The 19,283-nt window shown below is 40.6% G+C and overlaps 1 protein-coding gene across 1 annotated transcript in view; it reads left to right on the top strand.

Annotated features, from left to right (window-relative positions):
• LOC115334560 (phospholipid-transporting ATPase VA-like) overlaps positions 1-19,283 on the top strand; it is a 109,736-nt gene that overhangs the window by 51,003 nt on the left and 39,450 nt on the right. Inside the window, 1 exon segment of the mRNA XM_029998900.2 lies at positions 14,757-14,842. Within this exon segment, the coding sequence (XP_029854760.1) occupies positions 14,757-14,842 (86 nt within the window).

Raw genomic sequence — 19,283 nt, 5'->3', positions numbered from 1 at the left:
AGCCGCTCTTCAGAGAGTGGATAAGCAGATACAACTTGGGCTGCAAAAGCTCAAAACTCCCTTTCAGGTTTCATAAACTTGATTTAGGATATTTTGATAGTATGAATCTAGACTCATGAAAAACATTTACATTTTCTTGCTGCCTTGTAGTATGAAACAAACAAAATACTCCACTGTTTTTACTCAGTATGCCTTTTAACAAAATCCACAAAGACTCTCTGTGGATTCTGGAGCAGCTTATGGTTTATTAACCACTGGCCATGTCCTGGATGTTTATGTGGAAAGCTTCAGTTCAGCTGAAAGCTAAGCTAAATCTAGCAGCTGCCATCCCCTGTGAGAAGGTGCATGTATCCCTCTGAGAGCTGGTAGGCGTAGGGGATAGATATTTTTCCCCTCTCATTTTCTCCTAAGAGTAGACCTTTGTTCAAAACAAGCTTGTACTAGCATGATTAAACAGCTTTAGGTAAGTCTTGCAAGTGACTTTGTGGCTCCTTATTTACTTTGTCTAAAAAGCACGTCTGAATTTGGTGTCTGCCTGTTTGGGAGGGTTCATCTGAATGGAGACTAGCATCAAAATAACTCATTGGTCTGATTTCCTCACAAGTCAGTATGTGAACCCTTCTGGAATATGTATAAACTCAGAGCCTTTGCTTACTGCAGGCACATTTGCTCATCTGTCCCAGCCTGGAAGCTGGGCTGAATTGACAGATCCAGCTTGCATTCCAGCCCTACCTGTTCTTGCACAGTGCTGGAAGCATACTGGGTACAGCTGGACTTAGAGGAACAGTCCCACAGCTTCCTGTTCCAAGCATTAAGCCGTTTATACCATCTCTTTCTTGCCCTGTGAGTCCTAGGCAGAAACTGAACCAGAAGAGAAGACAAGACAGCTTTCTGGAAGGGCTGCACTGTAAGCCTGACTGTTGGTGGCTGCAGGCTGCTCTATGTATGAGGTACTTTGGGAAGGGCATCTCATGCTAACTGCATGAAAACAACTCAAAGGGCAGCCATGGTATCTTAATGTAGGTGTTCCTTTTGCATTCACATTTTCTCCCTCAAAAAATTAAAAAAAAAAAAAAAGAAAGCAATTTTCAAATTTTGGTTTAGCCTAAACTGAGCTAAGATTTCCTGTGCAGCCATCTGCATTGGTTAAACTAGCCCAGTTTGAGAGAAGAGCTGAAGTTAAACCACCACAACTCCCAGGCGGACTGAGTTTTCAACTCATCTGCTGATAGGAGCTTCTCACCTCAGAAAGTCTGATGGAGTCTTCTAAAGCAACACATAAATGGGCATAGGTATACTCTCCCTGTTGCTCCTTGTCCCACTAATACTCTCAGGCTATCACACCCCGAAATTAGTGGGAATTCTGCACTATTATAATCAAGTAGATGTGAACTAGTCAGCATATTTAGTGTTGTTTAGACTGTACAGGGTAGAATCAGGCCACAAGAACAGTGAATGTCTCTCTAGCATCTTTTGGGGCTTATCCCTTGTGCCTTTCTTTTTTGCAGTGTTTTGAGAAGGTTCACAAGGCTAGGAAAAGTGGCTCGAAAATTCCAGATACGCACATGTTAAAACAGCAGATTAGTGCTCCATCCCACACATGTTGCCAAAATTAGATTTCCCTGAGGGAAAAGAGAGTTAAAAAAACCAATCAAACAAGCAAAAGAAAACAATGCTTTTCCCTATGCACTACCAGAATTTTAAATTAAAAACTATTTTTTTAGTTTTAGAGTTTAACTGAAGATTTTAGGGAAACAAGTCTTGTAAGAAGCCTTGTGTTTGTCAGTGCAAAATGCAAGCTTGTCACACCCTGTGAAGACCTTTGTCTGAGGTCTTGAACATTCAGTAGATTTCTTTGATGAGCATTGAATCATTACGAAAAGCTCTACACCTATATTGTTGTATCTTTTTTGGATAGTACCACGTTCAGAGATGACTTGTGTAGAAACCGTGGACATGTCTATTTAAAGAGGAAGCAACTACCGTCTCTCTAACAGAGAAACAAACATACAGAAGCTGCGTGCAGAACAGCCTGGTGCAGAGCAGGACCCAAGTCAGTGCTGTGGCAAACTCTTATGCGAGCTAGAAGTCCTAAAGAAAGGCTGAAAACAATTTTTCACTCTATTATTTTACCATGGCATTTAGTCAGCAGTCTCACACTGGGAGATACGGGGAAATAAAAAACTCAAGAATGAGGGTTCACTTCCTCCTTGGTCAGCTTTAAGCAAGGTAATCTCTTTCTAGTTTCCATTGTGCAGGTGTCCAGGCCGCAAGTTTGACTGTCGAGAGAGCTTCATTAGAGGGACAAAGAATTTGAATAACTGTAAGAGAAAATTTTGGTTATCTTAATCTAAACGTGGGGGCGGGGAGGTGGGAAGGGGCAGAGAAGGGGTCCAGTTCTGAAGAGTGCTGAGTACTTGACTTTTGCCATTGGCTTTGGCTGTTTGGTTTTGTGTTTAAATATAGGTTAAAGGGGCTAAATTGATGAATCTAAGTTTGCATGTCTTGGCTGTGAAGGACCTCCCATCCCTAGGGTAATCCTTCCAGCACCGGTGGAACAGTGGTACATCCATGTAAGGAAATGTATTATGCTAGTGCTTGTGGTGTGTCTGACCTCTAGACAGGCAGGACATTTCATTCTCTGTATCAATAGTCCAGCATCTTTCCGTTGTGCTGTTTCTCTGAAAAAGCATTAGAAAACAAGAGAGCATTTCAGGTCCGTAGAGAAAATAAAATGCTATACTGCTTTCCTGTTACAGAGAAGTAAACATTTACATTTAAAGCAAGTTAAGAAGGGATTTTCCAATTAATTTTTTTTCTTTTTTTTTTTGTCATGACTTTTCTGATCTCCTAGCCTAATTCAGTTTTACTGAACAAAAGTTTATTTCTGGAACTGTTTATTCCTTAGCCATACATTGGCCTGTCAGCTGGGAACAGGAAATATCTGGAATATCTGTTCTCAGAAATGAGATTTTGTAATACAATGCTGAGAACTTCTGATTTCAGGGCCAGGATTTCTGAGCTGGAAACACATCATGCTACACTTGTCTCTGATACCATAACCCCAGTTGGCAGTATCACTGGTTAGGAAAGGATGGAAGGGACTTCTTTTCCAGAGTGGGAGGGTTCACAGTATTAAGCCACGTGTAACCCCAGCTGTGATGGTATGGTCTCACTTTCCTTTGGAAGCACTGAGGTAGAGAAGGGGTCTGCTTTTCTGCCAGAGAACACAGAGCATCAGAATGAGGAACTCCTGTATTTATCTCAGCATCCAGGATGTGAACCCTCATCCCACTTCTCTTTTCTCCACCTGCCCCCCTCCAAGTCTTTTACACATTTTAGTACTGATAAGGAAGGCCATGGAAGCCAGTAGAAATTTGCATTAAAATGTTACTTACATGGGAAGTTGCTGGCTGTATGTCTCAAAACTGTTATTTCAATAAACTCATGAAAATTTCCATTCATTGGTTATACTCGGGTTCATACTTTCAAGTTCTGCTATGACTCTGTGATGGTCAGACACTTTACATATGTGTATGTGCTTGTGAGAGAGAAAGCTATGATTGTCCTGTAGGTACGTGTCTGGAGAAGATACTGTTATCCACACAGAACTATAGCCCTTATACTTCCATTTGGTTTTGAATTAAAAACATCAGCAGTCCATGGAGGTTTATAGACAACAGTGCTAATACACTAATTCAGCTTTCTTAATGACAAATGGGCTGGTTTACATCAAAGCAGGAAACACTTAGCCTTTTGGCTTCTAAGAGAAAGAGAAAGTCTAACATACAGCATGGTTAGAAAGCACATATAGTTTGTCATAAGCATTTACCAGCCTCTACTTAACTTTTCCAAGCTTGCTTGCTCATTATATTTTTGGCCTGACTTGATTAAATACCAGATTCAAAACCATGCCCCAGATGGCTAAGTATTCTCATATACCTGTATAGCAATGTGGCCTGCATGGCTGAGATCACAGGGATCTGACTTACAGGCTGCTGCAGTATTACAGGAGGGGATAAAAATGACTTTGTACTGCTATTAACTACATGGAGGTGGGTCATGTCAGCTATTAAGAAACAAAAAGCGATGGAGTATCTCCTGGTGCTCCACCAGAAGCTGTTTCAGCTGTCTTTGATTAAAGTAGATAACTGATAATGACATGGAAGAAAAATTACACAAACTGTTTCATTAAATGATGTTCTCCCTGTTGGTCTTATTGCTGACATTTGTTCTCATTGGTTGCACTTCCACATCTCATATTTATTGAATGCTTATAATAATGAATATTTGCATAAGAATCATATAATCATAGAATAGAATGGAAGGGAACCTTTAAAGACCATCTAATCCAACACCCCTGCCATAGGCAGGGACACCTTTCATTAGATCAGGGTGTTGAAAGCCCCATCCAACCTGACTTTGAACACTTCAGTGATGGGGCATCGACAACTTTCTGGGCAACCTGTTCAAGTGTCTTACCACCCTCATAGTAAAAAATTAGTCCTTATATCCAATCTAAATCTACTCTCTTTCAGTTTAAGACTGTTGCCCCTTGTCCTGTCAGTGCAGGCCTTGGTAAAAAGTCCCTCTCCAGGTTTCCTGTAGGCCCCCTTTAGGTACTGGAAGGCTGCTAGAAGGTCTTCCCGGAGCCTTCTCTTCTCCAGGCTGAACCCCAACTCTCTCAACCTTTCTTCACAGGAGAGGTGTTCCAGCCCTCGGATCATTTTCATGACCCTCCTCTGGACCCATTCTGACCAAGTCCATATCTTTCTTATACCAGGGACCCCAGGGTTGGATGCAGTACTCCAGGTGGGGTCTTGCGAGAGCAGAGTAGAGGGGGAGAATCACCTCCCTCGATCTACTGGCCATGGTTCTTTTGATACAGCCCAGGATACGGTTGGCTGTCTGGGCTGCAAGGGCACATTGCGGGCACGTATCCAATTTTTCATCCACCAGTATCCCCAAGTCCTGCTCCACGGGGCTGCTCTCAATCCATTCATCCCCCCAGTCTGTATTGATACTGGGGATTGCCCCGACCCAAGTACAGGACCTTGCACTTGGGCTTGTTGAACTTCATGAAGTTCACATAGGTCCATTCCTCACGACTGTCTCAGGGTCCCCCTGGATGGCATCCCTTCCCTCAAGTGTATCAGCTGCACCACTCAGTTTGGTGTCATCTGCAAACTTGCTGAGGGTGCGCTCAATCCCACTGTCTACATCACTCATGAATAGTACTGGTCCCAGTACAGACCCTTGAGGGACACCACTCATTACTGTTTTCCACTTGGACATCAAACCATTGACTGTAACTCTTTGGACATGGCCATCCAGCCAATTCCTTATCCATCTAACAGTCCATCCACCAAACCCATATCTCCCTGATTTAGCGGCAAGAATGTTGTGGAGGAACGTATCAAAGGCCTTGCAGAAATTCCAAGTAGATGACATCTGCCCAAGAGGATGATAAAGCTGGTGAGGGAAGCCTGCACAAGAGTAGTAGACTCTGCTGTTCTGTGTCCTGATTCAACAGGTCATATTCGTGTATGTTTTAATTCTTCACTTACCTGAACAAAGCATACAGATTACTGAAGACAAGACTATGCAGGAACTTTGTAACCATTGTGCATGCCTGAAACTTGAGGCTGGCTAGAGCATGGAACAGGGAAGCACACTTCAATCCGTACCTCAGCGATACGTGTTCGTCCCCCTCAGCCCATTTCCCAGCTCTGCTGTCCAGTTTTGGAAGTGGCAAGGCCATCGTGAATTTCTTTTCATAAGATCTATGCAATCATCTGGTGTCTGAAAAAAATCACCCTTGAATTCCTTGAGTTTTTGAAAAGATGTTTTTCACTTTGCCACCAGAGTCTTTAGCCTGCTGATTGAAAAGGAACTTTTTCAGTAAAATAGGTAGTAGATGAGAATCAACAGACCTGAGAGCGAAGCTCTTAGCCAAAGTGTTCTGCAGCCATCGCAACTTCCCCCATGCACCATGCACGCCAACCACAGCCCTGCTGACCTCAGACTGACTGTTAATGTTCACAGCTGCCCCTCCGCCCTCTCCACAAAGCTATGAGGGAAGAACAGAAACAGCTGGGCTTAAGCGGAGAAGGTGCAGACAAATGCCGCGTTTGCCTTAGAAGCCTTAGTAGGGCAGGCACGTGATGGTGAATGTTGATTCAAGATACAATTCCAAGTGAAGACGGTGTGCGAGTATCCAGCTCGGGGAGTTTTTACTTGGTTATATAGCCTTCTCACGCTGGAGATGCATGTGGAAAGGCTGACAAACCTGTGATCGTGCTGATATGAATGCTGCCCAGTAGTATTTGGAATAAAAGGTGCCTTTTCGTTAGGACTGCTGCTCTCCCTCTGTGCTTTCCTGCAGCTGGCAGTGGCTGGAGTCTCTCAGTTCCTTGGGTGGTTGCTGTATGTTACAAGTTTCCCTCACATCCTAGAAATGTTTCTTAAATGTAATGTAATGCCTTGCAAGGTAAAGCTGCTTTTATCCAGATTCCCCATCTTCACATTGAGGTGGGCTCATCAAGCTTTGCTGTGTTTTACTGCGTCCTAAGACTACAGCTGCTACCGTTAGGTTTTACCGTTCATAAGGAAAACCCTTCATTACCAGCCACTCTCTCTCCTGTCAGGACTCTGATGTTCTGGTTTGTGTCCGTGGGATGGTGTAAGAGAGGTGCTTGGCGTTTCCCTTTTCTCGTTGAAGGGTCTTAGGTCTTCCCATTCCCATTTCTTCTGGCAGAACTTCATCCCACAAGAAGTCAGACTGGCCAGCAGCCCGGACTAGAGCAGGAGTAGGCCAAGGTATATTCGGAAGCTGACTTGAGCTGTTGTGCTACCAAATTAAAATGACTGTGCAATGCTACTGCCACTAATCAAGTGAAGTTTTCTTCCAGCAGTTACAAAATGCAGCAGAAAGACTGCTAGAAATCTTTCCAGAAAGGGGAAAGCACTGGAGAGTGGGGAGGGTTACATCTTACCGCATGTCTGTGTGCATGAAGCCAAAAGCCTCTGGAGGAGCAGTGCGGGTTGTATGCAGAGTTTTGTGAGGCCTTGAGAGGCTTGGTTTGTGGTTTAGTTAAAGCACTGAGCCAATGCTGAGGTTGGTTCTTACAGAATATGAACCCCTTCATTTATTTCAGTGGCTGACTTTTGGAACAGGCAGATACCACTTTTTTAATTGCGCGGGTCTGGGTCCATATTTCAGCCTTGACATACTCTGTTCCCTTACCACTCTCCAGCGCTACTATAGTCCATGAACGAATTCACTCACAGCACTGTAATTTTCAGTGCTTTGCTAAGGATGGCCATCATCCCAAGGGACATTAGAACTTGCATATGTGTATTTTCAGCGTTGCTAACATTTTTTTTTTTTTTTTTTGTATTTTTCTCCCATGATTGACTAACAGCAGTTTCTTCAGCTGGCTGTCATAGAATTAGTGAGGTCTTCCTAGGCGTTGCAAGCAACACATTTCTTTTCCTGCAGGCTGGATATTGCGCTGTTCCCTCATATTATTTTCTACAAAGGGGAAAACTTTTACTTAGGTCAGCCAGAGGAAGATCAGCCCCCTAACATGTATTTGGCTTGTTCAGCTGTTCCAGTGTTCCTGAATACTGAACATCTCTGTTCCATTTAAACAAACAGTACTGAAAAAAATCCAATTATAGTAGTAGTAGTCAGTGTGGAAAACAAAGCTATTAAACTCTGATGTATGGCTGGATCTGTTTAGTTCCTAAATAGCATAGATCAAACTGTTTCTTCCTTTACTTGTGAATTAGTAGCACAGATAAATTCTGCCAGAGAGACTAATGCAGTTTAGACATTAAAACATTTCACTCTTTTCATATACAAACAGTCTGCATGCTTTGGATACATAAAATCGATATGCAATTCCAGTTGCACATTAATAAAAGGTCAGTTTCATTTTCTATGGTAAATGCAGGGTACTGCTATATAAAGCAATAATGGGATGGACCAATGCATTAGGAGGATGCGTTCTTATTGCACTTAAAAGCTTTTAAACTGGAAAGCTATTTTTCTGGCTGAGGCAGGGTTTTGTCTATTAAATATTTCCTTGGAGTTGTCCCCATGACTCCAGTTCTCCCTTTTTGTTTCCTCCAGACATACATGCCAAAACAAATCCCAGAGCCTTCATCCAGCAATTGTACGGCAGGGAGAAATCTGGATAAGATTCCCAGCACAGCCAGTGAACACAATGCGATAAGTGGGTAACTGTCACTGTCACCTAAGGGCAGCCTGGGATACTCATGCTGTCCTATTGGAAGGAAGGACTGAACATGAAACTCAGGTTTCTGCAGCAGTAAAGTAGGACAGATGAATAAATGAAAACATGTTAATAACTATGCATTATTAATATCACTAGCAGGCCATTAAATCACCCATACGACACGCATTTAATGAAGGGGAATGTGTTGTTTGAACACTGTAATTGTCAGACTAACTCATCTGGCAGAGCAGCATGCTTTGCTTTCTGAGCTATGACAGTTTTGTGAGGTTGCCAGCAGAGTCAAAAAGGTTGGCATTTCACTGTAGAGATTCAGAATGATCTTACAGCTGAAGCTCCAAAGTCATGTTGGAGAGAGCTAAATGCAGTCTTCTTTTTTTTGACAGATCTCTATAGTTCCTTCATCCCTCTACCTGTTGGTTTCCAACTCTGTAGAAGCATTGTAACATTTTTTTCCCCTCAACACTTTGCCTTTTTAGGATATAAGTTTTTCAGATGGTGATACATCAATCGTCACCTGAGAGATAAGGGACAGTGGTTTATTTTGAGGAAAATTTTGAAGACAACACCTTTCCATTATGTTTTCTTCTCCTGTGTAACGTTTGTGCTTCCCCCAGAAGCACAGCCCAATTACTGCAGACCTAAGTTATTGTTTTAAATTGAACTCTCTATCAGGTTTAATAGGTAGAGCATTGTTAAAGCCTATTCACAAAACCCTTTACATCTGCAATTTAACTTTAATTTGAAATTCAGCTTTGAAGGAATCAATATTTAGCAGGGTTTTGCAATCTGACTAAGTCTGCTTACATAAGGAAAATAAGCCTTCCCATTGCTGCATTTAGAGTAAGAATGAGTTTCCTTAAGTTTTAAGAAATTGGAAGAAGTAGGATTTATGGATAGGATGTTAAACATTTTCCTGGCAAGAAGACTCCTGAAGAAATGAAATACATTCTGTGGAATCGCCGAGTACATAAAATACCTAATATAAGTATCACTGTGTGTCATCTGATAAATTTCAAGCTTTCAGAAATACCTATGAGTTCCTAAAAAGTCAGCAGTTTTTTCAGAGGAAGGCAGTGAACTAAGGCTATTTTGGCAAAATGGAAATGTGAAGTCAGGTATTTGAGGAAAGTCAGTTTCTTATGATTGAATTAAATCCCTCCTTTTTTTTTCTCTTTTTTTTTTTTTTCTTTTTTTCATTTTGTTATGACATGATATGGCAGAAGAGTGAAGCAAGAAGTAGTTTTCACTCCTCCGATGTTTCTTGTGTATCATTTCATACATGCAGAAACCTTCAAGACCTGTTTCTAATATTATATTGGTAAGAAAGAATTCTTACTGCTAGAGTGAAGTGGATAACATTTAGTCACTGAAGGCTTCTGAATGCAGGGTGTGAGCAACCCCGATGTGAGGATGTACCTGAATGTTTCTATGCATTCATGGTTGACAAAGTGATGTATTTCTTTATTTCTGTATTTCCGAAACTCTCAAACCATATGGGAAGAAATGACTGAAACAGAGGTTTCACATCTTTTAAGACCTTGTTATGACTTACCCACTGAAAAAGAACCGTGTTGTGCCATGGTGGTCACAGCAACAGGTTCCTGGTGTCTTGATAGGCCAGGCAGCACTGGATAAGGCATGCCACCAGTTTTACCTTCTCATCCCCTGTGTGCAGGTCTGTGGTCATTCAGTTTTTCAGGCAGTGCTTACCAACCATCCAACCATTCCCTACATTCTCCAGAGCAAAGGCAACGAGATAAATTTTGTGGTTTTACTCTCTGAAGTAACTTGCATCCTATTGCCAGAGTGCGGACAGTACAACTTGGGAGCCCTGTTGCAGAGTGGCACTGCTGTGATACCATGATGGTGATGTGAAATTCAAACCCAACAGGAAGAACGGCATCCATCTGAAAGACCAGCAGAGAACCAAATTGGCGCCCGTATGGATGATGCTTATATCCATGCTTACTGTGTCAAAAAAGCGGGGGCAAGACCTAACATTAGGAAAAGAATGAAAGTCCTAAACTTTTAGAGCCTGCAAGTGCTAAGATAGTGTGAATAGCATGGGCAGAGGGGTTTACACTAGTCCCATTTGCTCAAGACAAAGGGAAACAAGGATTCAGTTCTATTTTCAGCCTCATGGAAGCAAATCTGCATTTCTTGACTGCTAAATATCATCCATATCTCATACTGTTGCTCTTTCACTGTTTCAAAGAGAATTCAAGATTGATTGGCCTGAAGGGAGAGAAGCACAAGTGGTAATATGATTGTGTGCAGCCTTAGAGTGTTAATGCAGGAGTAAAAACTTTTGAGTTATGGTTGCTGTTTCTTTTTATCTGTTAAAATAATTGAATGTGCTTGACTTTGCTTAGACTTTGACATATGTGGTGCTCATGTTGACTTTTTTCAAAGTCAGCACTCACTGAAACTAGTAGAATAATTTCTGGCCCTTCTCTTAGATTTCTTGTTTCTCCAAGTGACCTTCAAGTATCCTTTCAAGCACGGTTTTTCTGTAACGTCTCTTACAATGACCAGTCTGTGCTCCAAATTAGGCACTACGTCGTAGCAAGACATCTGCCTTAAGCATAAGCAAGGTATTTTGCAGGTAAATGTACACTGTAGCAAAAGGAGAACAGGTTGTTTAACAGGAATATTTGACTGACATGAACAGAATTTAGTCCTGGCCTTTGCCATCCAACAGTTTTGTGAAATACTCTGGGGAACTTATTTGCAATCAGTGAATCTCTCCCAGGTTTGTATCAACCAGAAGGTCATTTGTTAAAGTTAGTGGTGCACAAGGCACAAGTTTGGGACACATGCAGAGGTACCTTGTAAACAAATATGACACATAACTTTCAGAAAATTAAAAAAAATGCCTCCAGCTGCTTTTTGTGAGTGACCTGGCCTTGTTGGTGTGCACTGGGAGACCATGAGAGCACCAAATAAGTCAAGTTTTCAGGGAAATTAGGCACTGGAAAGCCTAACAGAGATTGCAGTCTGTCTAGGCATGGAGCTTTCAATCCCTCTTGAGGCTGGGACGGCTTTAATGCCCAGCAGTTCTGTAAGGGGAAAGTAAGACACTGAAAATCAGGCACATCAGATAACTGCTGCACAAAGGTCTGGGTAAGTGCTATTTTTGACTATATTTTGATCTTGTTTTCTGTGTCTTAACAGTGATGCAGAAATTCACTGTAAGAGAAAAATTAAAGGTAGTGGTGGAGAATTTAATTTTTTCATGGACTTTCACCCAGAAAACAGCACAAATCATGATTTATGCACTGTAAAAGCAACACTTTGGGCTTGAACATCTATTTAGCCGCAGCTAAACATGTTACATGAGACCATCATCACAGTTCACGTTTCATTTGCTGCGGAAGTGTAGGTATCAGCATAAAAAGGAACAAAACTTTGATCATTGTGAAATCTTATGTTAACTTTGTGCTTCTTTATAACCACTGAAAGCAGTTACACGCAGGCAGTGTTTAACGTATTTGTTCATTCATTTACCAAAAGGCATCTTCACATCAAAACGGTGTCATCAGCTGTAATATACAGTGTATATCTACCCTTCCATTTTACAGGAAAGAGATGGAGTTATTTGGTTTATTAATAAACCAAAGAGCTTTTGCCATAAATCACAATTCAGCAGCTTCATTTCCTTACGTAAACTACTATTCTAATTGGATTTTCTCTCCTCCCAGATATTATCTGGTTAAAGACCATAATCACATATTTCAAGTTAATTGTAACAGAACACAAATACACAGACGGTTAGCTTCAACAATAAAGGACTTTTAGTTCCAAAACTGAGTCATAAATGAAAAGAATCCAAAAAACGAAGGAGGGAGAAAGACTATGTTGCATGGTAGTGATGGGGAGGTTGGGTAGGTTTAGTCCTCTCTTATTTGACAAGATCTTTCTTTTTTGTGAAGACTTTAGCTCTAGATTTTAAGTAGATTTTTTCTTAATTGTAAAGTCGCTGGCTTTGCTGGCAGGCTTTCTTAGCAGAAAGGGGATTCAGTCTGCAAACTTCGAATTGCTCTAGAAGTTGATGTGTCCGTACAGCACTGAAACCATGCTCTCTCTGCTGAGTTCAGCAGCCATAGAAAACCTGCATTTGATTACAATGGGTTTTATTATTAGGTGTCTCTAGGGTTCCCTCAGGGGCATTCATCAAAGATGTTAAGATTTCTTTCTTTTCTTTTTTTAAGACCACTGAATGAAAATTTGTGCTAAATTAACTGTATTATATATAGTATGTTATAATAAAAAGACAAGTAATGTTTCCCATTCCAGTCTTTTCCCTCCAATTTACAAATGCAATTTAAGCTACAGTGGTGACTCTTCTTTAGCACAATCCTTAGGCAGACAGACAGTATATTATCGAAACACCTTGAACAATGTTTACAGATTATTTTCCCTGTACCTTTTTTTTTTTTTTTTTTGCCAAGGAACATACCAGGACAAGGAAATGATCATGTTCTGGGGCAGCAGAGCAGGTGTTCCGTAGACAGCACAAGGTTTCCCAGCACAACAAGTTTTGGCATGACTTGGGAGAACTTCACCTTCTCCAACAAGCTTAAGTAAAGCCAGCTGCCAGGTAGCACTGGCTACTAGTGTAGTGTCTCTGTAACGTGAACCTTTGACTGCTGGAGGCAAGGACACGGGCAGAGTGTGTATAGTTTAGGAGCTGTAGTAACAGATTTCAGATGCCAAGGCCAGAAAGCTTCATGATGTCTGTTCTAGCCAGTGATTCCTTCCTCGTGACTGCTGGTGTCTGTGCCTGTCTGAAGTGAGCAGCTGAGGAACGAGGGCCAAAGGGGGTGACCGTGTGGCTTTACCGTATCTGTCCCATTCTACAGCCTAATGATGTCTTAGGTGCTGCTGAAGAACTAAGTACTTCCAAGCATTCCCAGCATCAAACTTGAGTCACCTAGAGAAGCTTAAGGCTAACCAGGAGAAATATCTAATGAGCTTAAATACCAACAGTATTTGTGGTGCTGAGAAGATCATCTGGGTTTCTTGCTGAGGCTCAGGTACTTGACTGCCAAATTTGACCTAATTTAGGGAGTCTGATTCTCAGCATAGCAATCTTCTTCTTTGCTCAGAGCTGTCCTTTGCTGTAGTCCTTTTTCTCCCCCTTTGTTTACAAGCTAAATTCTGCATATAAACCTGATTTTTTTCCTCCAGTGGGCTGTCGCTGTCTCTAAGTGACAGCCCATCTTTGCCATTCTCTTTATCATCTCTTGTTTCTCAAAAATACAGGAAAGGTTCCCAAAAGTGTCAGGCGTGGGTGGTTTGAATTGTCTCCTATATACTGTAAGCCTGTCTTTCTTCCAGGTGTAACTGGCAGAAAAATGAAGGAGGGTGTTGATGGTGATGCTGACATATCCTCTAGTTTCTTTTATCCCTCATTTAAAATCTAGTTTCTTTCACCTCTTCTGAGTAGAGTCAGTATAAAAAAACCAGACACACCTGTGTGTTTCAGAGAAGCTGGCAATAAGATTGTGTCTGTCCTTTGGTTACTGATTCTCAGTTGGCTATTCCCATAGTGTGTTCTAAAAAGTAGTGGTTGGGGTCTACAGCTGCTCAGCAAAACCATTACAAAACATAACATTTGCAGTGCTGAAACTTAATAATATGATAATTCACAATTGGTTCTTTCATTCAAATGGTGTGCAAAGCAGTTTTCTAAAGGTCGTCCTCATTGATGGAGACAAACAGCCTTCTTAGCAGCACCAGGACTGGGTATCTCTGATTTCAGTGCACAGTTTGTTTGGTCTGGCAAAGGAGGGAGAACCTTGATTTTTATTTAACAAAATCAAGTAATTACACTGTGATAGGATGTTTTTCCTCAGACACAACAAGGTGCTAACTACAGGCAAACATACATAGTCGGCAAAAATACCAGCTTCAGACTAATGAGCTAGAGAACCAAGAAGGTTTTTAAGTGTCAATTAGGAAAAAGTTATTCTGCTATATGTGTGTAATTTACTGTAGTAGATTAATTTATCTGTGTTGGCATAAAGCAATTAAGTCTTGCTCATATTTCAAAAGCTCATATTAGCTTTTTCATAACTGGCAGTATATTGACTTATGTTGTCCTAGATTTTCAGTAGCTTCACTGAACATGAAGTATAGTGATACTATTGAATATTTTGAGCCTTCCCAGCTAAATTTCATTTTTCCACTCCAGACCAAAGTCATTTGACTTCTCAGCTCGGCATCTTTTATCTAATGCTTTTAGAAACTCACATTCTTCCACTTGCAGAACAGAAAAGTCATCCTTGTAAGGGAGATTTTGGAAGGTATCTAAGGAATTTTGGTGCCCAGGTCCCTTTGATTTTCAGTGCCAGTGGTCAGTGTCATTCATTTTATTGCCTTTGAAAAAAAAAATGGACTTTAATACATTATGAAAGCTAGAAAAGAAAGTGATTTTAGCTATAATTTTCAGGTCTTTGCCCTAAGTAATTAACACTTTTATTATTCCAGGACTCAGAATTTGACCCCTTGAAGTTCACCAGTGTCATTGAATGCGAGAAGCCAAACAATGACTTAAGTAGGTTTCAAGGCTACATGTGAGTATTTCATATAATATCCTTCAGTATACACTCCTTTTCTCTAATACAGAATAAATTAAATGCTGGTTTGTTTTGGGCTGTGTTCTGTAAGTTGCAGCTGCATATTTAAGACTCTTTTAGAGGATCCTCACTTCAGGGTGAGATGGGAGCCTCACATTTCCATTCCTTAGGATGGATTTAGTTGTTAGCTTTGATCTGTTTACACTCCAGAAATGAATGCATGAAGCAGTGCAGTTACAGACACCGTTCTCCCTTTCCTTCCCTCCATGGGTCAAAAAAGCCCATCTAGAAATGGCAGGAAATGGAAGACCGGTCCAAGAGAGCCAACAAACAAACACAATCTGTTGTACACTGCTTTTATGAAGATGGGTCTGTTTGATGTTTCTTTTAATGTAAGTGTCATTGAGGAAAATCAGAAGGCAAAACTGATATTTCTACAGCTATGACAGTATTCCTTTCCTCTCATTCAGACAAAATAAAACAATTGGCTGACACGATGGGTGTGCTTGTACATTATTACCATGCAGAATCACCTATGGCCTTTTGACTTAATTCTAAACAAACAGAACTGCATTAACAGGGTGCTCATCTCTGGCCAATCAGTCCTGCTCAGAAGCAAATGTTTTAGTATGTGCAAAGCACTTTGCTTCTAACATAGCCAGGACTGTGGTGTGTAGTCGTGCCGATAGTGGTGACTTAGGAGATGCACTCTTGCACGACTTATTTTTCTACAGTCTGTAACCACATGCAGAGTGAGACCCCAGGTTATTTGATTTTTGTCTACATTTTAATGAAGAGAGTTTAAACAGACACTAATTCTGTTTAGAATACAATGATTTATCACCCACAGTAATTAGGAGTGATAAGCAATATTGAATTGCGTAAATGGCACAAGGTAAATTACTGGAGCTTGGGGAGTTTTTTATAGTGATGCTATTTACCACCTCACTTACTACTCTCAGATGTCACAGATTGTGTAGGATGTACTGTCAACTGGTGTAAATCAGGACAGTTTTTTTGAAACTACATCAGGTTGTAGTGTGGGAAAATGTATTCCTTTATGTAGCAGCACAAAGCCCTACAGTTCATTTAAAGATAAAAGTTTAGTATTAGACATTACTGCAAGAGGGCGTGTGACTGTCTACATTAATAGAGAGCCTGCTCTACTGCAGAAATGACATTTCCCGATATGGAAATGCAAGGCTTGGCAGCTTTTCTAGCACACTTCATGTGTGTGAATCTTAGTCCCCAAAATATTGAGCAGAGGTTGAATACTGTAGAAGATATGCATAAATTTGTCTTTCATTATATATTTACTTACATACTCCATGTGGAAAATGTCTGTAGCTTGTAAGTTACAGACCCATTCAGATTATGTAGCAGAAAACATGGTAGTACTTTTTGGAAGACTGTTGTTCAATATTGATTCTATTTAATCTTCTTTATACTTCAGTGTTTCACAAACAATGTGAATATATTTTGACACAGCAAAAAGCCGAGACATCAGTTTTGAATCTGGCAGAAAGCATCAGGTGATTTCCAGGTCTCATCAGCTATGCTGCAAGAGGTTTACAACTAAAGGACCACGGGGTGTTTGAAGTAAAGAGCAGGAACCAGCCCCTCAACAAGTAAACTCTCAGTCTCCTAATTTATCATGGGAGAAGGCTTTTTCTCCCCTCTTTTTAGATTTCCTTCATTAGTATCATGAAATCATGGGTCTATTTCAAATCATGCATTAGCAAGATGAATAGTAATTAGCACATCTGAATTGAAACATGTCATTGCCATGTCAAACTCAAATCTTAACTCTTGTTCAAAATCTTACCAGTAGTCACTGCTTGAAAGAAAGGTTCAGGTAGCTCCCAGCTGATACTAGCTCAACTGAAAAGAAATGTTACTGAGATATTTAAATGGGGATGGTATGAAGTAATAGACTTTCAAGAGATCCATATGTAAAAGCTGTGCTGAGACATTACTGTCAAAGTGTAGTTGAAGTTTGGACCACTTGGTAGGTTTCCGGTTTTGATTAGGACTACTTTTCTCTGTTTGAAATACGAAGAGCTCCTTTGGTTCTAATGTCTGGGCTGACAAATCTTTCGGGTAATAGAAATATTTGTGTGTGTCTGTGTGTGTTGTAAACATGTAAAAATTCTGTTCCCCACAGTTATTCTGAAACGTGATCACTACAGGTAACCAACGTAGCACAGGCAGGTCAGGGTAAAAGGAAACATGATCATAAAAAAATCACAAAAATAGTGCAAAATGCATTGAGGGGCCTGGCCCTATGATTCTATGTTTCTATATCTGCAAAAGTGTAGTGTACACATTACTACATATGACTTCTTCCGTTACTTTGGCACAGTCTGCATTGAACACGCTCTGGATGTGCAGACAGACAGGCAGACTACTGGTTCTACTCAGGTGCTTGCTTTAATAGTGTTTTGCAGTTTCTGTATCCTCAGATATCCCAAGCATATTTCCTCATTTTTATTTCCCCTATAAGAAGTCTTCTATGTAAAAAGAATAGAACAAAACCTAACATGCCCCCTGCCTGTATGGGTCTAGGCAGATTATGTACAGTATGCATGGCAAACATTCAAAAATCCCATGCTAGGTTCCAAAAATAAAAAAAAATGGCTTTAAAATCTTGTTTCTAGTTTTTTTCTGTGTGTATGGGCAGGGGAAGAGGAGTAGTAGTAGTAGTAGTTGGCATTCTGGCTTTTCAGCTTTTCTCTAAAAATAAAAATTTTACTATTGGACAAGAACAGAAAGCTTTATCTGATCGTACCAAAATAAGTATCGCAAGGAATTATAATAATAATAATAATATGAATACATGACTGTATTTCTATTTCAAAGCTCTTCATAAGATAACAAAACCAAATAAATATAAAATCATGTTACAATTTTTTTAAGAAAAAAAAATTTAAAATCTATACAGTGATGCCTCTTTAATGTGCTATAGTGACACCACTTATCCTGGGGGGAAAAAAAACACAACAACCTAGACTAAGTTGCATCAGAATTGAGAGTCAGGAAGATTCTGACTGATGATGTGCACTGAGACTATGTTTAAGATTGTTGAATATTTTCTTTGGGAGTGTCAAGCCTTGGAAAGTAATGCTAGCTCTATAATTTGCTTTGTAAGACACTTGAGAAACCAGACAGTGAAAGAAAATACTCTTTTGAATACAGTTTTGATACGTCACATTGTTACGTAATGCTGGCAAACACGTAACAAGGAAAAATATAATAAAAGGCTGAAGTGAGCTACCGTCGGACTTATTTTTGCTTTGCTGTATTGAACCAGGAGGCTTATTTCTACACAAACACTTTCAGAGTGCTGTAGCGAAGTAGTAGCTAACTGCATCTGGTCTGCCCATTTCTCCTAATTCGTGGTGCATGTATGTTTTAGATGTTTAGATAGCGCATATTTGCGGTGTCATCCGTGTGAGAAATTGCAGAGAAAAAGAACATTGCACCTGCACTTGCCAGTGCGTTTCCTCGTGGGCTAGCCTTCGCGTTCCAGGCGTCTGAGTGGCTTCAGCCAGCCACTGTTTTAAATACTGACAGAGAAAAGTTTCCTTCTTTGCCTCCAAAGTTATAGTGGCCTGAATCCAGAAAGGGGAAAAACAGACTGTTCAGCCTCTGTAAGAAGCTTAGGGTTTGTAACTCTGCAGGGCTAGAAATGGGATCTAAGCCATCTCTCCACCTGGACATAAAGTTATAGCCTTGGCAGGTTTTTTTATCAAAGTGAGCAGTTTTATTTAACTCTAGTTTTCATTATTTTTTAATCCAGACCTTTATGTCTCTAATTTTTTCTGCCTTTTATCATCAGTGCCCAATTGCCTTACATGTATGTTCTGTTAGTGAGTCACTGGGAGTGAGTGCAGACATGAAGGAAACAGTGAGTTTCCTCCAGCCCCTGCCAGCTTCTTTCTCCCAGATTTTGATTTCATCCATGTTTTCTAAAGGTCTGGTGAGCAGCAGGTGAGTTGATTGACTTCATTTAGATATGGAAAAGTAAAAAGCGGTACCAAACGCATGTAAGGATGAGTTGTGGTGAGAAGGCTCAGGCTGTGGGTGAGGGCAGTAGGTTGGGGTCTTGGAACCTACAGGTTAACTTCCGATGTTGCACCATTGCTTTGGAGCAGTTGTGTAAGCTAAGATAGTAAGAAGTCGTATTCTACTCTTAACTAAGAGCATTGACTACATAGCGTGTCCAGCATAACAGCATAATCTGCAAGTAGTCCTGCTAGACTGGGGAAGAGTACAAAGGATTCACCAATGTGAACCTTTTCTTCTTGCAGATCTCAGGATATTTGATATAGTTCTTCAGGCCTGAGATCCTAGAAGCATGTGCTAAAGTTAGAATTTTGGTCCTCATTTAGAAAAAGATAAGATTCTAACAATCAGAAAAGCATGAAGATATAACCCA

Source organism: Aquila chrysaetos, chromosome 23 (genome assembly GCF_900496995.4).
Source record: "Aquila chrysaetos chrysaetos chromosome 23, bAquChr1.4, whole genome shotgun sequence".
Lineage (NCBI taxonomy): Eukaryota > Metazoa > Chordata > Aves > Accipitriformes > Accipitridae > Aquila > Aquila chrysaetos.
Note: the sequence above shows the minus strand (reverse complement) of the source record. Positions and strands in the feature narration are given on the sequence as shown.